The sequence below is a fragment of the Engystomops pustulosus genome, chromosome 7 (assembly GCF_040894005.1).
Source record: "Engystomops pustulosus chromosome 7, aEngPut4.maternal, whole genome shotgun sequence".
NCBI classification, from domain to species: domain Eukaryota; kingdom Metazoa; phylum Chordata; class Amphibia; order Anura; family Leptodactylidae; genus Engystomops; species Engystomops pustulosus.
This window is the reverse complement of record NC_092417.1, coordinates 47,767,751-47,785,338: the sequence shown is the minus strand read 5'-3', so window position 1 is coordinate 47,785,338 and position 17,588 is coordinate 47,767,751. Positions and strand designations below refer to the sequence as shown.

Below are 17,588 nucleotides of genomic sequence, written 5' to 3'. Positions count from 1 at the left end.
TGAACGTCCTGTAGCAGAAGGGGAGTATGAAGAGGGCTCATGGGCTGCACAATGCAGCAAACACCCGTCGCTAACACTCGCAATCAGTGCTAGCCCTTTGCTAGGGTGTTAACCATCCTTTAACCAGCCCTTTGCTAGAGCGATCTTGGCTTGGGTCGTCATGACGTCAGTGGGGAGCAGCGATCAGTTGCCATGACAGCCTCGGCTCACACAAAGACTGTTATGTTTTAGGCGATTACAATGCGCTCAACCCATTGTAATAGATGATGTGCAAAATCCTCATATACTGCCAAACTGTAGTATGGCAGTATATGGTAGAATCGATCACAAAACCTAGGGTTAAAGTACCCTAGGGGGTGTCTGAAAAATAGTAAAAAAATAAAATAAAACAAAGTTTAAATAAAAATTTAATAAAATTTCCCTAAACCTGATATAAATAAACAGTAAAAATCATAAACATGTTAAGTATTGCAACGTTCCAAAATGTCTGATCAAAATATAATAATGGTTATTCCCGGTGTTTAACCCTGTAACAGAAAATAGCGCCCAAAGTCGAATATGCCACATTTTTCCATTTTGCAAAATATAAGAAATTCAATAAAAATTGATGAAAAGGCCGTACAGTCCTTCAAAATGGTAGCATTGAACACGTCATCAAGGATCGCAAAAAATTACACCACACACAGCTCTGTGCACTGAAGTATGAAAAAGTTATGAGCGCCGGGAAATGGGAAGAGGTTTTAATTTTTGTTAATGTATGAAAACATTCTAAAACCTATACAATTTTGGTATCTCCATGATCGTACCGAACTAAAAAATAAAGTAAACATTTTATTTATGGTGCACAGTGAAAGCCGTAAAATTCAAGCCCAAAACAAAATGGTGCAAGTGCGTTTTTTCATTATTTTCACTGTATTCAGAATTTTTTCCCAGTACACGGCATGGAATATTAAATACTGTCACTATGAATTGCAATTTGTTATGCAGAAAACAAGCCATTGTACAACTCTTTACATGGAAAAATAAAAAAGGTATAGATTTTTGAAAGTGGGGAGTGAAAAATGAAAATGCAAAACGAAAAAGGGCCTGGTGGTTAAGGGGTAAAGCAATACAAGACACCTGGTACTGGTTACCAATCGCATCCGTTCACTGGAAACGCATATGCGATTGGAAGAGCTCCGTCCCCATTTGCTAGCATTAGGAAACTCCACACTAGCAGAATGTGTGACTGCACCCTAAGGCACATCTGATCTTTTGTTCACACAAAACATCTTGAGTCCTATAGTCCTCTATACCACACACAATGCTATAGGCGACTCTCCATAATCTAGACAACATCAGAAGTAAGATGAAACTTTGATTTAAATGAGAAAGGCAAAAATGTCCAAAAACCAGCTATTGTTAGCAGACTTACCAATATAAGTTGTATGCCAGTGTTTAACCCGACGTTCCACCATACATTTGTGTTAAACACAAACAGCTGCACAATAGTTACAACAACCATCTCAAGCATGGCGTGCTCTGTGTTCTGCCAGATCTGAAAAAGTAATCAGAAGATGAAGAATTATAACAGCTGATAACAAGTGGGATCATTATCTACAGTTACAACATCCAGACACTGCATCATGAGTGTTGTACAAATCACAATGAATATCCATAGAAGAATATAGTGGAGTCACTGGGGGGCAATTATCAGGGCCTGAAACAATCCACCTCCACCCTCAAGTGGGAGTACAGGGGCCGGTGACAGAGTGGGCTGGTACTGGGCGTTCTTGTCCCGTGACTGCATTCGCTATAGTCTGCAAACGTTTAGGCTTGAACGGTTGCAGGTAATAGCCCAATTTTATGCCAGGCACGACCCGGTGTAGAATTGTACACCAGCGCAGCTGGTCGCTGGATACATCAGGGGGTTGAAGCTTTCTGATGTATTTTGGACAGTGGAGTTGTGGGGTTTACCTCATACGTTGACACACGCAAAACACGGCATATGATAAATGTCCCCCACTGTGTCTATTCTACCTCCCACCTTCTAGTAACCTATTTAGTTTTTTAATTTATTTAATAAACTGTACTATATCCTTCAATTTCCACTTTGGCAACAAGGTCTAATAATAGACTGACACTCGCTAATTCTGTAGGGGTTTACTTTGCAGCAGTCACCTCATTTATGTCACAGACAGTATTACAATAAAAGATGATACCATCATGTCCTACATTACTGACAAGTGAAAAGATAATGTTGCAGCTTATTCCCCTCCTCTAAGCTTAGTACATGCCTAGAATCCTCTCCATAGACCTCAATGTGTTACGTGTCTTCAGGACCAGGTACCATCAGTCACACACATGATTTAGTTAAAAGAATGTATTACCATCCTGTAAGCCCTTGTGAATCCAATGCAGACGGACACAGAGTGCAGGTTATACAGTGACGTGTCCAGAGAGAGGTAAGCTACCATCGCAAAGGGAGAGACTAAAATAAAAAGTAAAGAAAAAAATTGTTTTATTAATATATTGTACAGAAATTTTAACCTAAAACATAGTTTTAAGAAAGTGCCGCATAACAATATGATTTTTTTCGGAGTTTGAAGTGATGATTTGTAAGGCACTACGGAATATGATGGCGCTATATAAATAAAGATCATTATTATTTTCTGGAACATTTTGATGGTCAGCCTTGGTATTAGCTATATGAAATCGATTAAGGGGTTTGTCTTCCAGAACCCCCATCCCTGGGCCCAACACGCGGAGCTCTATTCATTTTTTGTAGTGTCTGTGTCTGTTACTGCAGCTAAATCCTATTTATGTGTATGGGATTGAACTGCAAAGTATGGTAACTCTAGGAACAAGCACCACAACATGTAAGGTGTTACTGAAACGATATGCAAGGGACATGACTTTTGATGATCATTTGGAATGATGGGAGTCCTAACACTGATGGCCATCAGTATTAAATAGTGAATTGTAGCAATGGAGATCTACATACATTCTGCATATTACCTACTTACACAGCCTGTACTAGACAATCATACATATTGGGGCTCATTTACTAAGGGTCACACGCACACTTTTGGCGGACTGTGCACCGTTTTCAGGGCTAAAACAGCTTGCACAAGTATTTAAGAAGTGTGTGTGCTAGGATTGTGGTGCACACGATCAGTTTTTGGTGCAGCTACCCTGTCTTCCATGCATCACAATTTAGGGGTTATGCCGTTAAGATAATCCGACTGATTTGGACTGAGCGCAGGATTTAACTTTCAAATTGTGTCACAAGCCCAAGCTCTTAGAAGCACCACTAAAAAGATGGTCAACTCCGTCGGACCTTAGTGGGGAATTGACACATTCATGACTTTGAATGCACAATCTTAGTGAATCGCGGCACAGTGCAATATAATCGGACAATGCACTTCTTGTGAACTCCAGCGGACGGGTAAGTAACTGTGCCCCAGTATGTTCCTCTGGAAATACTATCCATGGAGCTCTACCATTTTGGCAATTTTTTTCAGTTGCAATGTGTATTATATATAATGTAAGCACAAATAGACAATACTGCCAGGGCTGCCAAGGCAATAAGGTAACGTTTCTGATCCTCTGCTACTTACCTAGCATGAGCAAAATTCTCCTTACAAGAGCTGCTTTTTGTAATCGGCTTTGTTTCTTCATGAAGACATTTAACATCCGGATATCATTCTGGAAAAAGGGATTCCTTACAATCCCCAAAATATAAGCACCTTGAATTTCTTTGAGAATCCATAAAAAAGCTAAAAGTATAATGAGACAATATCCGACAATGGCCTGAGGACTTTGTAAGGAAAAGGTGGAATAACAGTAGTGATGTAACAGGCTTGACTCCAGCAGAACCAGTACCAGAATGATGCAGTACATCACTGGCTCCTTCCAAGTCATCTTCCACAGGGCGGAATCACAGTTATTGATGGATTTTCTTGGTTTCTTCACTTGATCTTTGATTCCAATTCCAATCTCTGTTAAATTAAGACTAAGAATAAAGCCCAGTCCGGCTATGAACAGGACCAGACCAATGGAGTTTGGAATGAAATATGCTGATATGGTGATCCCAACCGATATTACAAACATGATTATCAACCTAGAAAATTAGAAAAAAATTGAAATTACAAAACAGAACAATACAAACAATGAATCAAAAGAGAGTAGTGGCAATGGTCTGAGTCAACCAGAGAGCCACCATTCTCCAACTACAATAAACGGGGCCATTGCTCTAAGGGCTCATGCACACAGCCATTGTTTTTTTTTTTTTAAATTCTTTATTTATAGCACACAGATTATGCAGGGCTGAACAGAGCTTGCCAAATTATCCCCTGTCCCCAATGGGGCTCACAATCTAAACAACCTACCAGTATGTTTTGGAGTGTGGGAGTAAACCGGAGGACACGGAGAAAACCCACAAAAACACATTTTTAAAAACGTGTTATCCATTTTTTCAACGGCTAGCACCTGTGTATTTCTATGGGCTCCATGGTTTCCTTATTCCCATGTACAAGACGGCCTGAGTCTTGTGGAACCTCACACGTTAAGGACTCGCTGGGGCACATTTACTTACCCGTTCCCTGCGCGATCCCCGATCTGGACTATCGGACGAGGATGAACTCTGCTACGATTCATGAAGATCGTGCGCCCGATTTCCTGCATGTCTCGCTTCCCTGCTCAGCTCTGCCGGAGTTCACCTTCTTCTTCCTGGTGCATGTAAGTGCTTGGCTTGCGACACAAATTTAAATGTCGAATCCCACGCATAGTCCAAATCCGTCAGATCGTTCGACGACCTGCCCCCGATTTGTGCCGGCGTGATTGCGACATAATACCATTGCGTGCGACACAATGCCCAGCGCGATCCCCAAAAATGCAGCCGCAGGACCCTTAGTAAATAATTAACTATCTGCAACTGTTTAGTAGCTAGCAAAGGTTTTAACTTGCCCCCCAGGTTAATCTCCATTTTCTATGCTTTTTGTTTGTCATGGGAAACCATATTGTACAGAGACAATAGGATGCTTGTTGAGAGTGGCTGTAGTGATGTCTCAAGCATGTGACTCATCATGCTTCAGGCCCACCAATTACAAACAAGCTGTCCTGCATCATTTGAAAGTGCAGAGTTTGATGCAAAGGACCTTCAGGGATGTCACAAGTATGTGACTCGTTACATGTTTCAGATCGGCCAATTACAAACATGTTGTCTTCTTCTGGCTTCAGGGGGGTGAACTGATCTCACAACCTGGACTCTATCAAATAAGTTATTAAAATAGTACGTCTCATTGTTTTTTCTACATTTGGAAAAAGACAGCCTTGCAAATCATAAAGCTGCCAAGAACAACAGAGGATAATCCAGAGACATTCCACTCGGTTAAAAGGAATCAGTCCGGTCCAAAATACCTCCCGAATGGACATGACAGACTCCCTTTTATTGCTCTAAATAACATCACGTTGGTTTTTCATTCATTATACACGTACAACACATCACATGCCATGTTATAAACAATACCTTAAATTACTGGACATGGGTGACCCTCCCAGTATAAATTCTAGTATCTGTTCCATTCCCCATAGAACAAGTGCATCAAGAGGTGGTAGTATGCCCAGAGCCCACAGAAAGGGCAGAAACAAAAAGACCACGTGTAAGACTTTGTTGGCCAAAACTAAAGCTGGTACAGCTGTGATAAACCTGTGAAAAAAGAAAACATAACAAAGGTCATCAGCCTGAGGCTGCAATACGCAATTATCATCACATTTGTTACTGAAAGTAAAATATAAGGAATAGAAAAATAAAAGAATACACTGCCCATTAAAGTCAAACAATTTAGAAGCCAATTGCTTGTGCTGGATGAGACATTTTGGCTATAAAGTGCATTCTAGAGAATGTGGATTTCATATTACTGAGATGTGCAGAATAAATTATACCTTAAAAAGGCAAATGTTTCAGCAATCACGTATAAGAAACTACAGTGTGAATTGTTAGTTATCAAAAAGCTGCCCCCTCCCCATGGCATCAAAACAAACTTTTTGGTTTTGTAAAGTCTAGTGAAGGTTACTGGCGCATCCACGTGCCTATATAAACCGTTATGATTACTTCACGTCTTTACTCCATACAGTTAATATCTAATCTGTATAAGCTTCTTCCACAAAGTAAGGCCCTGTTCACACCTATGTTCGTACAATTCGTTATTATCTCCAGTTACTATGAGGGCTGTGTTTCTAGACATAACAGAACAGGATATATCCATTGGGGGATATTTATCATACGCCGTCTTTTAGTTTGGACCTTCCAAGGTCTAAAATCTCCCTAATGTGACTGTGTTTCCTGCCTTAGGCTACATTCAAGTGTATTGGGGGCCGGGATCTGGCTGCACGATTTGCGTCCAGATCACGGCCCCCACTGAGGTCTATGCACCCAGTAACTGTGCGGTGAGCATACGGACATGTTCTTTATTTGACCGAATTTGCAGCACCGCCACACTGCTATCTATGGGGAGGGGTTGTGTAAGGAGCGCTCAGCCCCCCTCCACCCGGCGTGGGCTTTGCCCGGGATAGGTACGGGTGAGCACACGGTCGTGTCAATATCGCCTTATGCAGGCATTCACTTCTCAGGTCATCAATACGGAGTAACATTACGTACCTCACCTGGCTTTCTTTTTCATGCAAGCACGCACGTTTAAATCTCGGCATGCTCTACTGTTGCAATTCACGTGCGTGAAAAACGCACCATACAAGTCTATGGAGACGCATTGCACTCTGGGACCCATGCAATAACTATGTAAGTGCAATGCGTTTTTCATGGATCAACTGACATAGAAAAGAATGACCTGAGTCCTTTTCACGCGCGTTAAAAACACATTGAAATTGCCAAAAAAAGTGCATGAAAAACTGATACACTGAACAAACTGACTGAACACTGATTGAACTCCGATGAAAAATGTCAGATTTTTCACTGACCAAACCCTGATCGCACCCTGATCAGACTCTGACGTGATCTGTAACGCAAGTGTGAAAGAGGCCTAAGTTGAGAATGATGTATCACCTTCAATTATGTTCTAAATATCCAAATACAAAACACTTGTGCTTCCAGTTTTAATCTTTTACAGGTTTTGCTTTTGAAACAATGAAATCTGTAAGTTTCTAATATAGTCTAATGTAGTAAAGAAAAGACACTTTACCTGTAAGCAATGTCGACAGCAATAAAAGCCAATATATAGACGGGTCGTAGAAGGGGGGTGATTTCATATGTGTCTTGTGCGTGAAAAGTGGCTGTTTCTGTGGCCGAATTGACGATTAAGGAATATTCTGCTATGCAAATTGTTATCCAACCGAAAATAAAGATCATAACGGTTCCTCCTTTGTTTCCATACAACAAGTCTATCCTATGTGGCATTAGATACCATGTCCCTAGACCACACAGGACCCCAGCGAGGATGGAATGAAATATCAGATTTGCTATAAACTTCTTGCCTGGTATTATGAATTTCACAGTCTCTGAGCCAAAGCAGCTCGAAAAGTCAAAGTCATCTTCATCTGTGAGGGTGTTTTGATTCTGTAGTCTTTCTACAGTGGATGTCTTCCTGCGGGCATAGCGATTTAAAAGCTGAATGACAAAAGAGGCGATGATCATCAGTCCTGCCGAGAGTGCGGAGGCATAGTAGTCTTCTAAAATATGGATTTCGTAGAGCACAGTGCCCACACCACCAAGGACCCATGGTGTCAGAAACAAGACTACTTGGTTAATGTATATGTAAGGAGGAGCGCTATAACCCAATTTGAATCGTGGGCCGCCAAGAACGGTTTGTGGAAAACGTTTCCAGAAGAATTCCTGCTTGTAATCATTTAGTAAAGGAACATCAGGACCCATTCTTCTTTATCACAGCTTTGAGGTTGGTTTCATTTTTTATACAGTGAAATGGGGATATCTAAAAAAAAAAAATATAGAAAACAATGTGTACCTCTAACACTTCTATAACCACAAAATTAACACAAGAAGCCATGCACACATATTCCATAACTTCATAGTTGCAGGTAAACAAGGAACAAAGGTTCACATTTCCAGGTTGCACCAACTGGAACAAGGAATGGAAAAATTGTAGCAAAAATGGAAAAAGACTGATCCATTGATCCTTCCTGCTTAATACAGATACATCTGTACACCACTCCAACCACCGATATGGTGGTTACAATGGAGAGGACAGAGAGTCGAGTCCTACTGCCCAGTGGTCATGTGACCCTCCTGGCAGCAAACATCAACTTTAACAGGGCAGGTATAATATGGAGTGTCCTATTAAGTCTTATACTTACCCTGTTAAAGTTTGGTATAAGGGGATAAATATGCAAGATCACTACTACTAGACCAACACCAGTATGTATGAGACAAAATCAACTACTCAATGTCTGGTGTTATAAAATAGGCATCAAAATGTATACAATAAAAATATACAACTTTATCGGTATGTTACCAATGCTATGACCTACCAATAAAGTTGTATATTTTTTATTGTACACATTTTGATGCCTATTTTATAAAACCAGACCTTGAGTAGATGGTTTAGTTTGGTATAAGTAGCCCATCCCTTTAAAGGAAGTCCACCACCTCCCCCACCACTTTTAGGCTGCTGGTACAGACATACACAGCTCTTCAGTAAATCCAAACATGCCCTTTCTAATCATCCATGTAGGTACAGATTTAAACTAGTCTATAAAAAAAAATGCAGATGATGCAGTTGGTTACCGGAGATGATGGCATGTCTCCATAGAGAAATGAGCAGACCTGTAGTTTTAGTTTGGGTTCGGACTCGGCCTCCTGACCCAGATACATTGCTAGATTGATGACTGAACAGTTGACGCTGCTTGCCAGTGTCCAATGTGAACTGAACCCGAACTAAAATTATGGGTCTGCCCATCTCTATGTTTCCATCTTTCTATCTTTATACATCATCACCCCATTCTCCCTCATTTTCCTCCCTCTTTCTTTGGGGACATCAAATTTTTCCTAGTCCAAATTGTCAGGCCTGTGCATCTCTTCTCCAGAGCTAATTTAGAGCTGTTCTGCATCTCCTCAGCACATGTACAGGACCAGGAATAGGTCTCTGCAGGACTAAATAACAGTTTGTAATTAATGACTCAGTAAGATATATATCACCTCAATGCACATTCAATGGGTGATTTGGGAGAATATATATGTAGCTTCCAACATGCTTCCATTATTTTTAGCAGAAAAAATGATGTGGCGCTATTTTTGGCTATAAATAAAGAAGGGCATGACTGAAGCCGCCAAACAAATATGTAAACTTAGGCTAAATTCACACTGCCGTGAGCCCGCCGCACCGTAGCACGGCGGGCACACGGCAGCGCGGGGAGAGGAGGAGGAGGTGAGCGCAGCTCACCCCCGCCCCTCTCCATAGGAATTAATGGCGCACGGCGCCGTAATACGGGGAAAGATAGGACATGTTCCGTACAGGGCCGTGAGCCCATAGAAGTGTATGGGGGGCGTATATCGGCCGTATATACGTCGGCCGTATATACGTCCCCCATACTGTAGTGTGAATGTAGCCTTAGTTGGTATAAACATGCACAAAAAATAACACAACTTTTTTAAACAAGTGGCATATGTCCGATTATGTGACCTTTTTGAAGCTAATATGCAGCCTATAGGGGTCTTTTAAGACCTTAAGGTCCCTGGCTTATGAACAGGTGTATGCCCAAACCATAACCATAGCAAGCACGCAGCTGGGCGCAAGAGAGAGGAGGTCTACTCACCCCTTCTCTCTCCATAGAAAGCCAAGGCCAGGTCACAGTGTGGCAAGACATTGGGGGTCATTTACTAAGGGCCCGATTCGTGTTTTCCCGACGTGTTACCCGAATATTTCCGTTTTGCACCGATTTCCCCCGAATTGCCCCGGGATTTTGGCGCATGCGATCGGATTGTGGCGCATCGACACTAGCATGCACGCGACGGAATTCGGGGGGCGTGGCCGAACGAAAACCCGACGGATTCGGAAAAACCAACGCATTTAAAACAAAAAAATCTGTCGCAGAGCTTGCACTTACCTTCACTCAGCCCGGCCCGGTGAACTCCAGCGCGCTCCGATGGTGGACGGCGGATGAACTACTTTAATGAATCCCGGCCGGACCCGAATCCAGCGCAGAGCACACGCCGCTGGATTGCGAATGGACCGGGTAAGTAAATCTGCCCCATTGAGTGCTCCACGCCCCACTACCAGGTGCCATATATTACTATGGGGGCTGTTATCTGGCCGCCCGACCGCAGCCCACATAACAGTTGTGTGCATAAGGCCTAAAACTGATTACCTACCTGTTTACACTACAAGCACATACATGAATTAGTTGACTAAAGAAGCTGAAACCTTTATACTCTTTGTAGTGGCTGTAAATGGGTTGGATAATTAATGAAGTACTTTTTGCCAATGCTGATCACTCACAGTGTGCACCACCAATATGTAAAATAATAATAATATAGACAGCAAGGGAAGTGACAAGGGATGAGTACAGTCATGGCCAAAAGTTTTGAGAATGATACAAATGTTAATTTTTACAAAGTCTACTGCATCAGGTTTTATAATGGCAATTTGCATATACTCCAGAATGCTATAAAGAGTGATCAGCTTAACAGCACTTAATTGCAAAGTCAATATTTGCCTAGAAAATGACCCTTTTCCCCCAAAACACATTTCAACTTCATTGCAGGCCTGCCTTAGGGTGAAGACACACATGGCGTTTTTGGGCCGTTTTTACTAAGTGCGTTTTCAGATTGTTAAAAACGTATGCGTTAAAAAACGCATGCGGTTTTTGAAAACGCATGCGTTTTTGTCCGTTTTCATTGCGCAATTTCGGAAAAACGGACAAAAACGCATGCGTTTTCAAAAAACTGATGCGTTTTTTAACACATGCGTTTTTGACGATCTTAGTAAAAACGGCCCAAAAACGCCATGTGTGTCTTCACCCTTAAAAGGAGCAGCTAACATCATTTCAGTGATTGCTCCAGTAACACAGGTGTGGGTGTTGATGAGGACAGGGCTGGAGATCAATCTGTCATGATTAAGTAAGAATCACACCACTGGACACTTTAAAAGGAGGCTGGTGCTTGGCATCATTGTTTCTCTTCTGTTAACCATGGTTATCTCTAAAGAAACATGTGCAGTCATCATTGCACTGCACAAAACTGGCCTAACAGGGAAGAGTATCGCAGCTAGAAAGATTGCACTTCAGTCAACAATCTATGGCATCATCAAGGAATTCAAGGAGAGAGGTTCCATTGTAGCCAAAAAGGCTCCAGGGCGCCCAAGAAGTGTTTCAGCTTGGGGATCGGGCTACCAGCAGTGCAGAGCTTGTTCAGGAATGGCAGCAGGCAGGTGTGAATGCATCTGCATGCACTGTGAGCCTGCGGAGACTCTTGGAGCAAGGCCTGGTGTCAAGGAGGGCAGCAAAGAAGCCACTTCTCTCCAGAAAAAACTGTTAATCCCAACTTGTGGTCAATCATCAACAGACGGGTGGACAAACAAAAACAGAAGATGATTGAGAGCTGCCAGGGAGAATTGCAGAGGTCCTGAAAAAGAAGGGTCAACACTGCAAATATTGACTTGCTGCATTAACTCATTCTGTCAACAAAAGCTTTTGTTACTCATAATATGATTGCACTTGTATTTCTGTATGTGATAAAAACATCTGACAAACACACATAAAAACCAGAGGGCAACAGATCATGTGAAAATATAATATTTGTGTCATTCTCAAAACTTTTGGCCGTGACTGTGGTGAGTGAACTAAAACCTAGATTCTCCCAACCCTGTGGGGTTGGGTCTGTATATAACTTTTGCCTGTAAATAGTACTGCATAGTACAGCTTAATCTAATTTACCTGAAAGGAGAATAGAGCTGCAATCCATTCACAGTCACCTTAAAATATATGGACCTGTGCCAGATCCACAGCACCAAAGCCACTCCTGTAGCTGGGGGCTACATCCCCCACCATTCTGTAACTAATGTTCTATCCTTAGTGTAGGTCCTAAATATTAAGGGTCCCCAAAAACCGTTTTATATAATATCATTTGAGGGGACCATATAGTGGCACACAGAAAGTCTACAGCTCAAAAAGGTGGAACAATAAGGACTCTGAAGAATACAAAGCAACACGTCTCATTAAATATAATCACTATAATTGTGCACCCACCTAGTCATGCATCATCCTTATTTATTTTACATATCGCTGGGAAACCAAAGATACATTTTTCCACCTTTAAGGTCTTCAAGAAGTAATACATATGTGTATAGGTTGCTGTGCTGACTGCGAGCAGCCATTAGAAGTACGCAGGCAGTCGCAGCAGGTTAGGGAAATCCCTAGCCAGGGGAGTGTCAGATCTCATGGGAAAATCTCAGGCTTATAAACATGAATTGACTCAGTATTCTCCGTACCTGCCAAACAAATGGATCCACGTCTCTCGTTTGCATCACAAGGTTTGGATTTCCTGTAATTAGAGAAAACATTAGAATCCGACCTAGTTTTCCACATTAAATCTCGTTCTAATCAACAACCTCACAGCAAAGATAACCAATGAATACAAAATACAATAAATATATCTAAAGAAATGTTACCAAGTATATAGGACTCTTACCCTACAATAGGTCGGTGACATTGCTTTGTAATTATATACAAGCCCTTCTATATAGAACTTTTCCTTTTCTCCACATGGGAACATTTACAAGTTGAAGAAACATTTGTCTCTTATTGTTCCCTTAGTAATTGTACACTGAACACCTAGCAACCCCAAACACTGACAGCACACACCAGCCCATTCAGGTGACTGGTCTGAATAAACATCCGCAACATGTTAACTCTTTTAAGGACCAGGGAAATGTTCTCTTTAGGGTTACACCACAGTTTTACTTATAGTCCCAGTAGGTTACCGATACAAATGGGTAAAATGGGTATGGAATATACTAAATATCCATGGAGATCTGGACCTCGGACCTCTAGGACGTATATAAGTGCATAGGATTGTCATAAATCCCATACAATATAATGCTACATGAGGACCTGTCGTTGGTTTAGGGTCCCAAATCACTATGCCAGGTTCCATTTAGGTAAGGGGCCAATGGAGGCAGTGGGATGGGGAACACTATCATCCAGATAAGTTTGGATAACAAAAATGGGACCCACAACTATGTGGGGGGGGGGGGGCATCAGGTAAAATCCGGGGTGCTTTGGGCTTCGAGCACAAACTTGTGAACATAGTCTAATTTAATGTTTACGGTAATTAGCATAATTGTTATGAATGTGTGCTTATTAAAATTAATTAAATAAAATGATCATATTTTTACTGTTGCTTTTAGTGAATTTATAACTTGAGGCATATCCCCATTTTAGCAGGTGAATATTTTTGTTCTTGGGGTTGTCCCTAAATTTCAGTTTGATGGATTGTATGAGTACATTTCATATGGTCCATAATTTGCGGCCTGAGTGTCAGTGTGTAAAGTCCAATTACAACCTGATAACCACAATAAAGACTGCCCAGGTAGGCATAGGAGCGGTTTTGAGTTTTGCAGTTGTGTATGAGCCCATGAGAAATGGACAGAGACAGCATTCATGTGCAGGGACCCTACGTGTTAAGCACAGTGTATTATGCTTGTGTTAACTGGCTTAAAGGAGTTTGAGGAAATTGAAGGGAGTCCAGAGCAACCACAAAGACCATGGGCTCCTGCTGCCTACAGCCCTTGGCTGTGGTCATACGTTCTGCTAGCGCTGTGTTTCCTAATAAGAGAAATGCCTGAGATCCGTAACCAGCACCCAGTGTCTTGTATTGTTCAAATGCAAGACAGTGAGTGCTGGTTACCGATCACATGTGTTTCACTGAAAATGCGATCAGGCTGAGCCCTGCACGCTAGGGTTGCGTTAGGAAACGCAATGCTAGTGGAACATGTGACAGTTGATTAACTTAATTATGTTACTGTTAACATTTGCGTTTACAAAATGCAACAGTTAAAGGGGTATTCTCCTCTGGGCATTCACATTCAGTTTCATTAAACTTCCATATATAAACATTTCTTCAATTGGATGTTATTAAAAAAAAAAGTTCCTATGTGAAGATAATTTCTCATAAATGTAGTCATGTTGTCCCTTAGAAACGAGATAGCTTCCTCGGTTACGACCACCTCACATTTTGGCAGCGGTGGCCAGACATGCGCTATTGAGCCCTGCCTGACCACCAGGATTCAGCGATCATTACCCCAGGACGGCTGTGGTATATACAGTAACTCCCAGACATTTCATATACAAAAACCTTTTATTTCTTAGTGCAATCCCTCCAGCAGAAGTGGCCGTATCTGAGGATTAAGTCCTGTTTCTAAGGGACCGTATGACTACATTTAGGAGAAATTATCTTCACAAAGGAACATTTTTTTTTAATAAGATCTAATTGAAGAAATGTTTATATATGGCAGATTAATGAAACTGAATGTGAGTGCCCAGATGAGAATACCCCTTTAAGGCAACGTTATCGCATGAAAATGCAAATCTTAACAGCAATGCAAAGACAAATTTCCTCTCCACAATTGTTGTATTTCGTTTCAAAACTTAATGTAAAATTCACTTGTGAACAGAGCCTCAGACCGGCGGCACACGTGGCTTTTTGAACCCGTTTTGGGACGTTTTTTAAGCAGTCAGTTAAAAAATGGATGCGTTTTTTAAAATGGATGCGTTTTTTAAAATGCATGCGTTTTTTTGAAAATGCATCAGTTTCGACCCATTTTAATTAAGATAATTCGTAAAACGGGTCAAAAACGGATGCGTTTTCAAAAAACGCATGCATTTCTTAACGCATGCTTAAAAAACGGCCCAAAAACGGGTTCAAAACGCCACATATGCCGCCAGCCTTAGAGTGCGACCGGGTCAGTTTTTTAGATGCTGTTTTTAATGCCCAAAACAGGAATGGAGTAAAAGTAGGAGGAGAAGTAGCGCATCAATTATTTGTCTCAACCCATTATGATCCACACCTGCTTTTGGCTTCAAAATACATCTTAAAAAATGTGTGAATGTGTGGAGGCACCCTCAAGGCCAAGGATTAGCCCAGACGTCATGTGTACAATGAATGTGATGTAATCACTAATGGACAATCCAGGTTATCAGAGGGGTTTGTATCCAATTTCTCCTAAAATTTCCGATTTTTAGAGGTAGAATTTTTAATTTAGAAGTGGAATCAAAGCGCATGGGGACGTGCCATGACTTGATGGAAACGCATGCGCACGGTAACATGCACCCAGTGTCTTGTACTGTTTAAATCCATGACCCCAGGAGCTGCTTACTTCGCATGCATTTCCATAGAAACAAATATGCAATCCAGCCTTGGCACAACCCCGTGTGCTTTGTCTGCGCTTCTAAACGTAATCGTAGTTACACGCGAGACCGCACCCGTAAGGGGAATATTTAGGCTCCCTGCACATGAATGTAAAATTTAATACTGTTAATTCAACCAAATAGCACAAATTAATTTCTATGGGCTCATACGCACAGCTGTAGCTTCTGCAGCCCTATGTATGCGCAGACCTCACTGACACAGTCTGTAAACAATGGACCACAGGTCTGTTTGCGGCCCAATAAAGCAGCTCGGCAGGGTAACGCATAGCTATGTCTGTGATATGTGCCGTAAACATTTATTCTGAAATCTACCAATTCAGTGGACTCTTTTGTACATCCTATATGTATTCAATTATCCTGCCAATCAGATTTCAGCTCTCATTTCCTTAAACACCGGCTAGAAAATGTAAAAAGGGCTCTGATTGGTGCTGGCTTCATAGACCAGGAGACCTCCTTTATATGTCACACGGCGACGGCGTGACGTCATAGTGTAATGTAATGGATTATTGTGCGTTATGAGCTGGCGATGGCGGCCTGGCATGAAAATAACCCCGCGCCCGGTGCTGCCCCCTCCGCCGGTGCAGTGTATCGCTCCCCGTCCTTCCCACATTCCCCGGCATTGGCCGCACTCACCCGCCCCCCCTCGGCTAGCGGGCCGCGGCGCTCATCAGGCGGCTCCCGGCGCCGGTGCTGTGGACGCAGCCTCCATTTGCTCTTCACCTCCCTCCTCCTCCTCCTGGTCCCCCCGCTCAGGGGGCGCGCAATGTGACGGGAGCGCGCAGAGATGTGCATGGAGCAGCCAGTGCGCGACTATCCTGTATTAACGCACAGACATGTCGTCACCCGGGGTCACTGTGTGGTGGAGCCCCAGCTACATTGTTACCCGCCATCACAGTCCCTGCCACGGCTGTGTTTCTCCTCAGAAGCTGAATGGCAGTGCCTTCAGTTATCCAATTCTCTATTTTCTAGGTACCTTGGATGGATTTCATGGACCAGCCACAGTGCAGAGGACTCCTAGCATCACAGTGATAAATGATACAAGGAGTCCCTTATTGCCTTATCAATTGTACAGATGACGTTGGACAAGAGCACAAAACTAAGACACGCCAGTCCCCTAGTAAATGTAGAATCTCCAATCTTTATTAGCGCTCAGCCACATATATCAAATACAGAATCATCAGCATTGGGGGGCGTTACAAGGAGATAAAATACTGCAATGCTATTGGCCATAATGAATTTACCAAGACATTCTCCGAAAAGCTTAATATATTGTGCACTGTTTTCTCAGCTGCCTTCTTCACAGACATGTTTTATATTATCCCAGCAACAGAATCTGCTGAGAATGACTCCTAAAGCTTCTTGCTAACCAAACAAGATAAGGGGAAGAAAGTTGTCCTTCAGACTGGTTATCTCTCACATGTTTCAAGGAGAAACCTTTACACAAAAATGGCTGAATCATGACATTAGCTGGACAGTGGACAGCATGACCCCCGGCTAAGACTTAAAATGGCCACTTGATCTCCAAAATAGCTGCTCTTTAGTTAACTTGGTCCAAAGTGGCTGCTGTAAGGGAATATATCACTAACACAGCCATTTTTCAGCTAACCACCATGGTCATGTCCATGAAGGCTTAGACTTTCCAAATCTTATCAGTGTTTCAATCTTTAGAGGATAAACACCTCAAAGTTGTCCAAGCAGGGACTGTATTTAAGAGAAACAAAACTAGGCAGATGTTTAGTCAAAGGTCCACTAAAAAAGACCTTTAGGTGTGAAGCCTTGTCGTAGGGATCAGTTGTTCATCCCAATCAGCCAGGGTTCATGCCATCTAAATCCATGGTGGAAAACCTGAAGTTGTTCCCGAACTCTCCTGCAAATTCGTCCTTGTGTTCTGCTTTGAATCAATTAAAAAAAAAAACTACTTTCATGAGCACGGAGACTAATCCATAGATACTTCCAAATGCGCAAAGCGGGATGGTCTTGCTGCGGCTCGGAGCCACCAGGTCGCTCCAAGGGAGTGACTAGGCCCGCGGTGACAGGTAGGGACACAGGGCAGGCAGGACCTCTGGATGGACGGCTGGCAGGACCTCGGGATGGACGCCTGGCAGGACCTCGGAAGGACAGCTTGCAGGACCTCGGAATGATGGCTGGCAGGACCTCGGAAGACCACTAGGATTACAGGACCACCACAGGATTACAGGACCGCCACAGGAACA

The 17,588-nt window shown here is 42.4% G+C and overlaps 1 protein-coding gene and 1 long non-coding RNA gene across 4 annotated transcripts in view; one reads left to right on the top strand and one right to left on the bottom strand.

The window, feature by feature from the left end:
* The window catches only part of PCNX4 (pecanex 4), a 35,598-nt gene extending 19,438 nt beyond the window's left edge, over positions 1 to 16,160 (bottom strand). Inside the window, exons 1-7 of one of the 3 annotated variants that reach the window (XM_072115798.1) lie at positions 16,009 to 16,160; positions 12,438 to 12,490; positions 7,179 to 7,925; positions 5,510 to 5,689; positions 3,600 to 4,102; positions 2,370 to 2,470; positions 1,415 to 1,537 (exon numbers count right to left, since the gene is read on the bottom strand). In XM_072115798.1, coding sequence (XP_071971899.1) covers positions 1,415 to 1,537; positions 2,370 to 2,470; positions 3,600 to 4,102; positions 5,510 to 5,689; positions 7,179 to 7,867 — 1,596 coding nt within the window. In that variant the 5' untranslated portion in view covers positions 7,868 to 7,925; positions 12,438 to 12,490; positions 16,009 to 16,160. Of the gene's footprint in view, positions 1 to 1,414; positions 1,538 to 2,369; positions 2,471 to 3,599; positions 4,103 to 5,509; positions 5,690 to 7,178; positions 7,926 to 12,195; positions 12,335 to 12,437; positions 12,491 to 12,637; positions 12,741 to 16,008 lie in introns of those variants that run through there. The other 2 variants (XM_072115799.1, XM_072115800.1) reach the window with 2 other exon arrangements.
* The window catches only part of LOC140069744 (uncharacterized), a 64,301-nt gene continuing 61,793 nt past the window's right edge, over positions 15,081 to 17,588 (top strand). Inside the window, exon 1 of the long non-coding RNA XR_011848843.1 lies at positions 15,081 to 15,151. This is a non-coding gene — a long non-coding RNA (uncharacterized lncRNA). The remainder of the gene's footprint in view (positions 15,152 to 17,588) is intronic.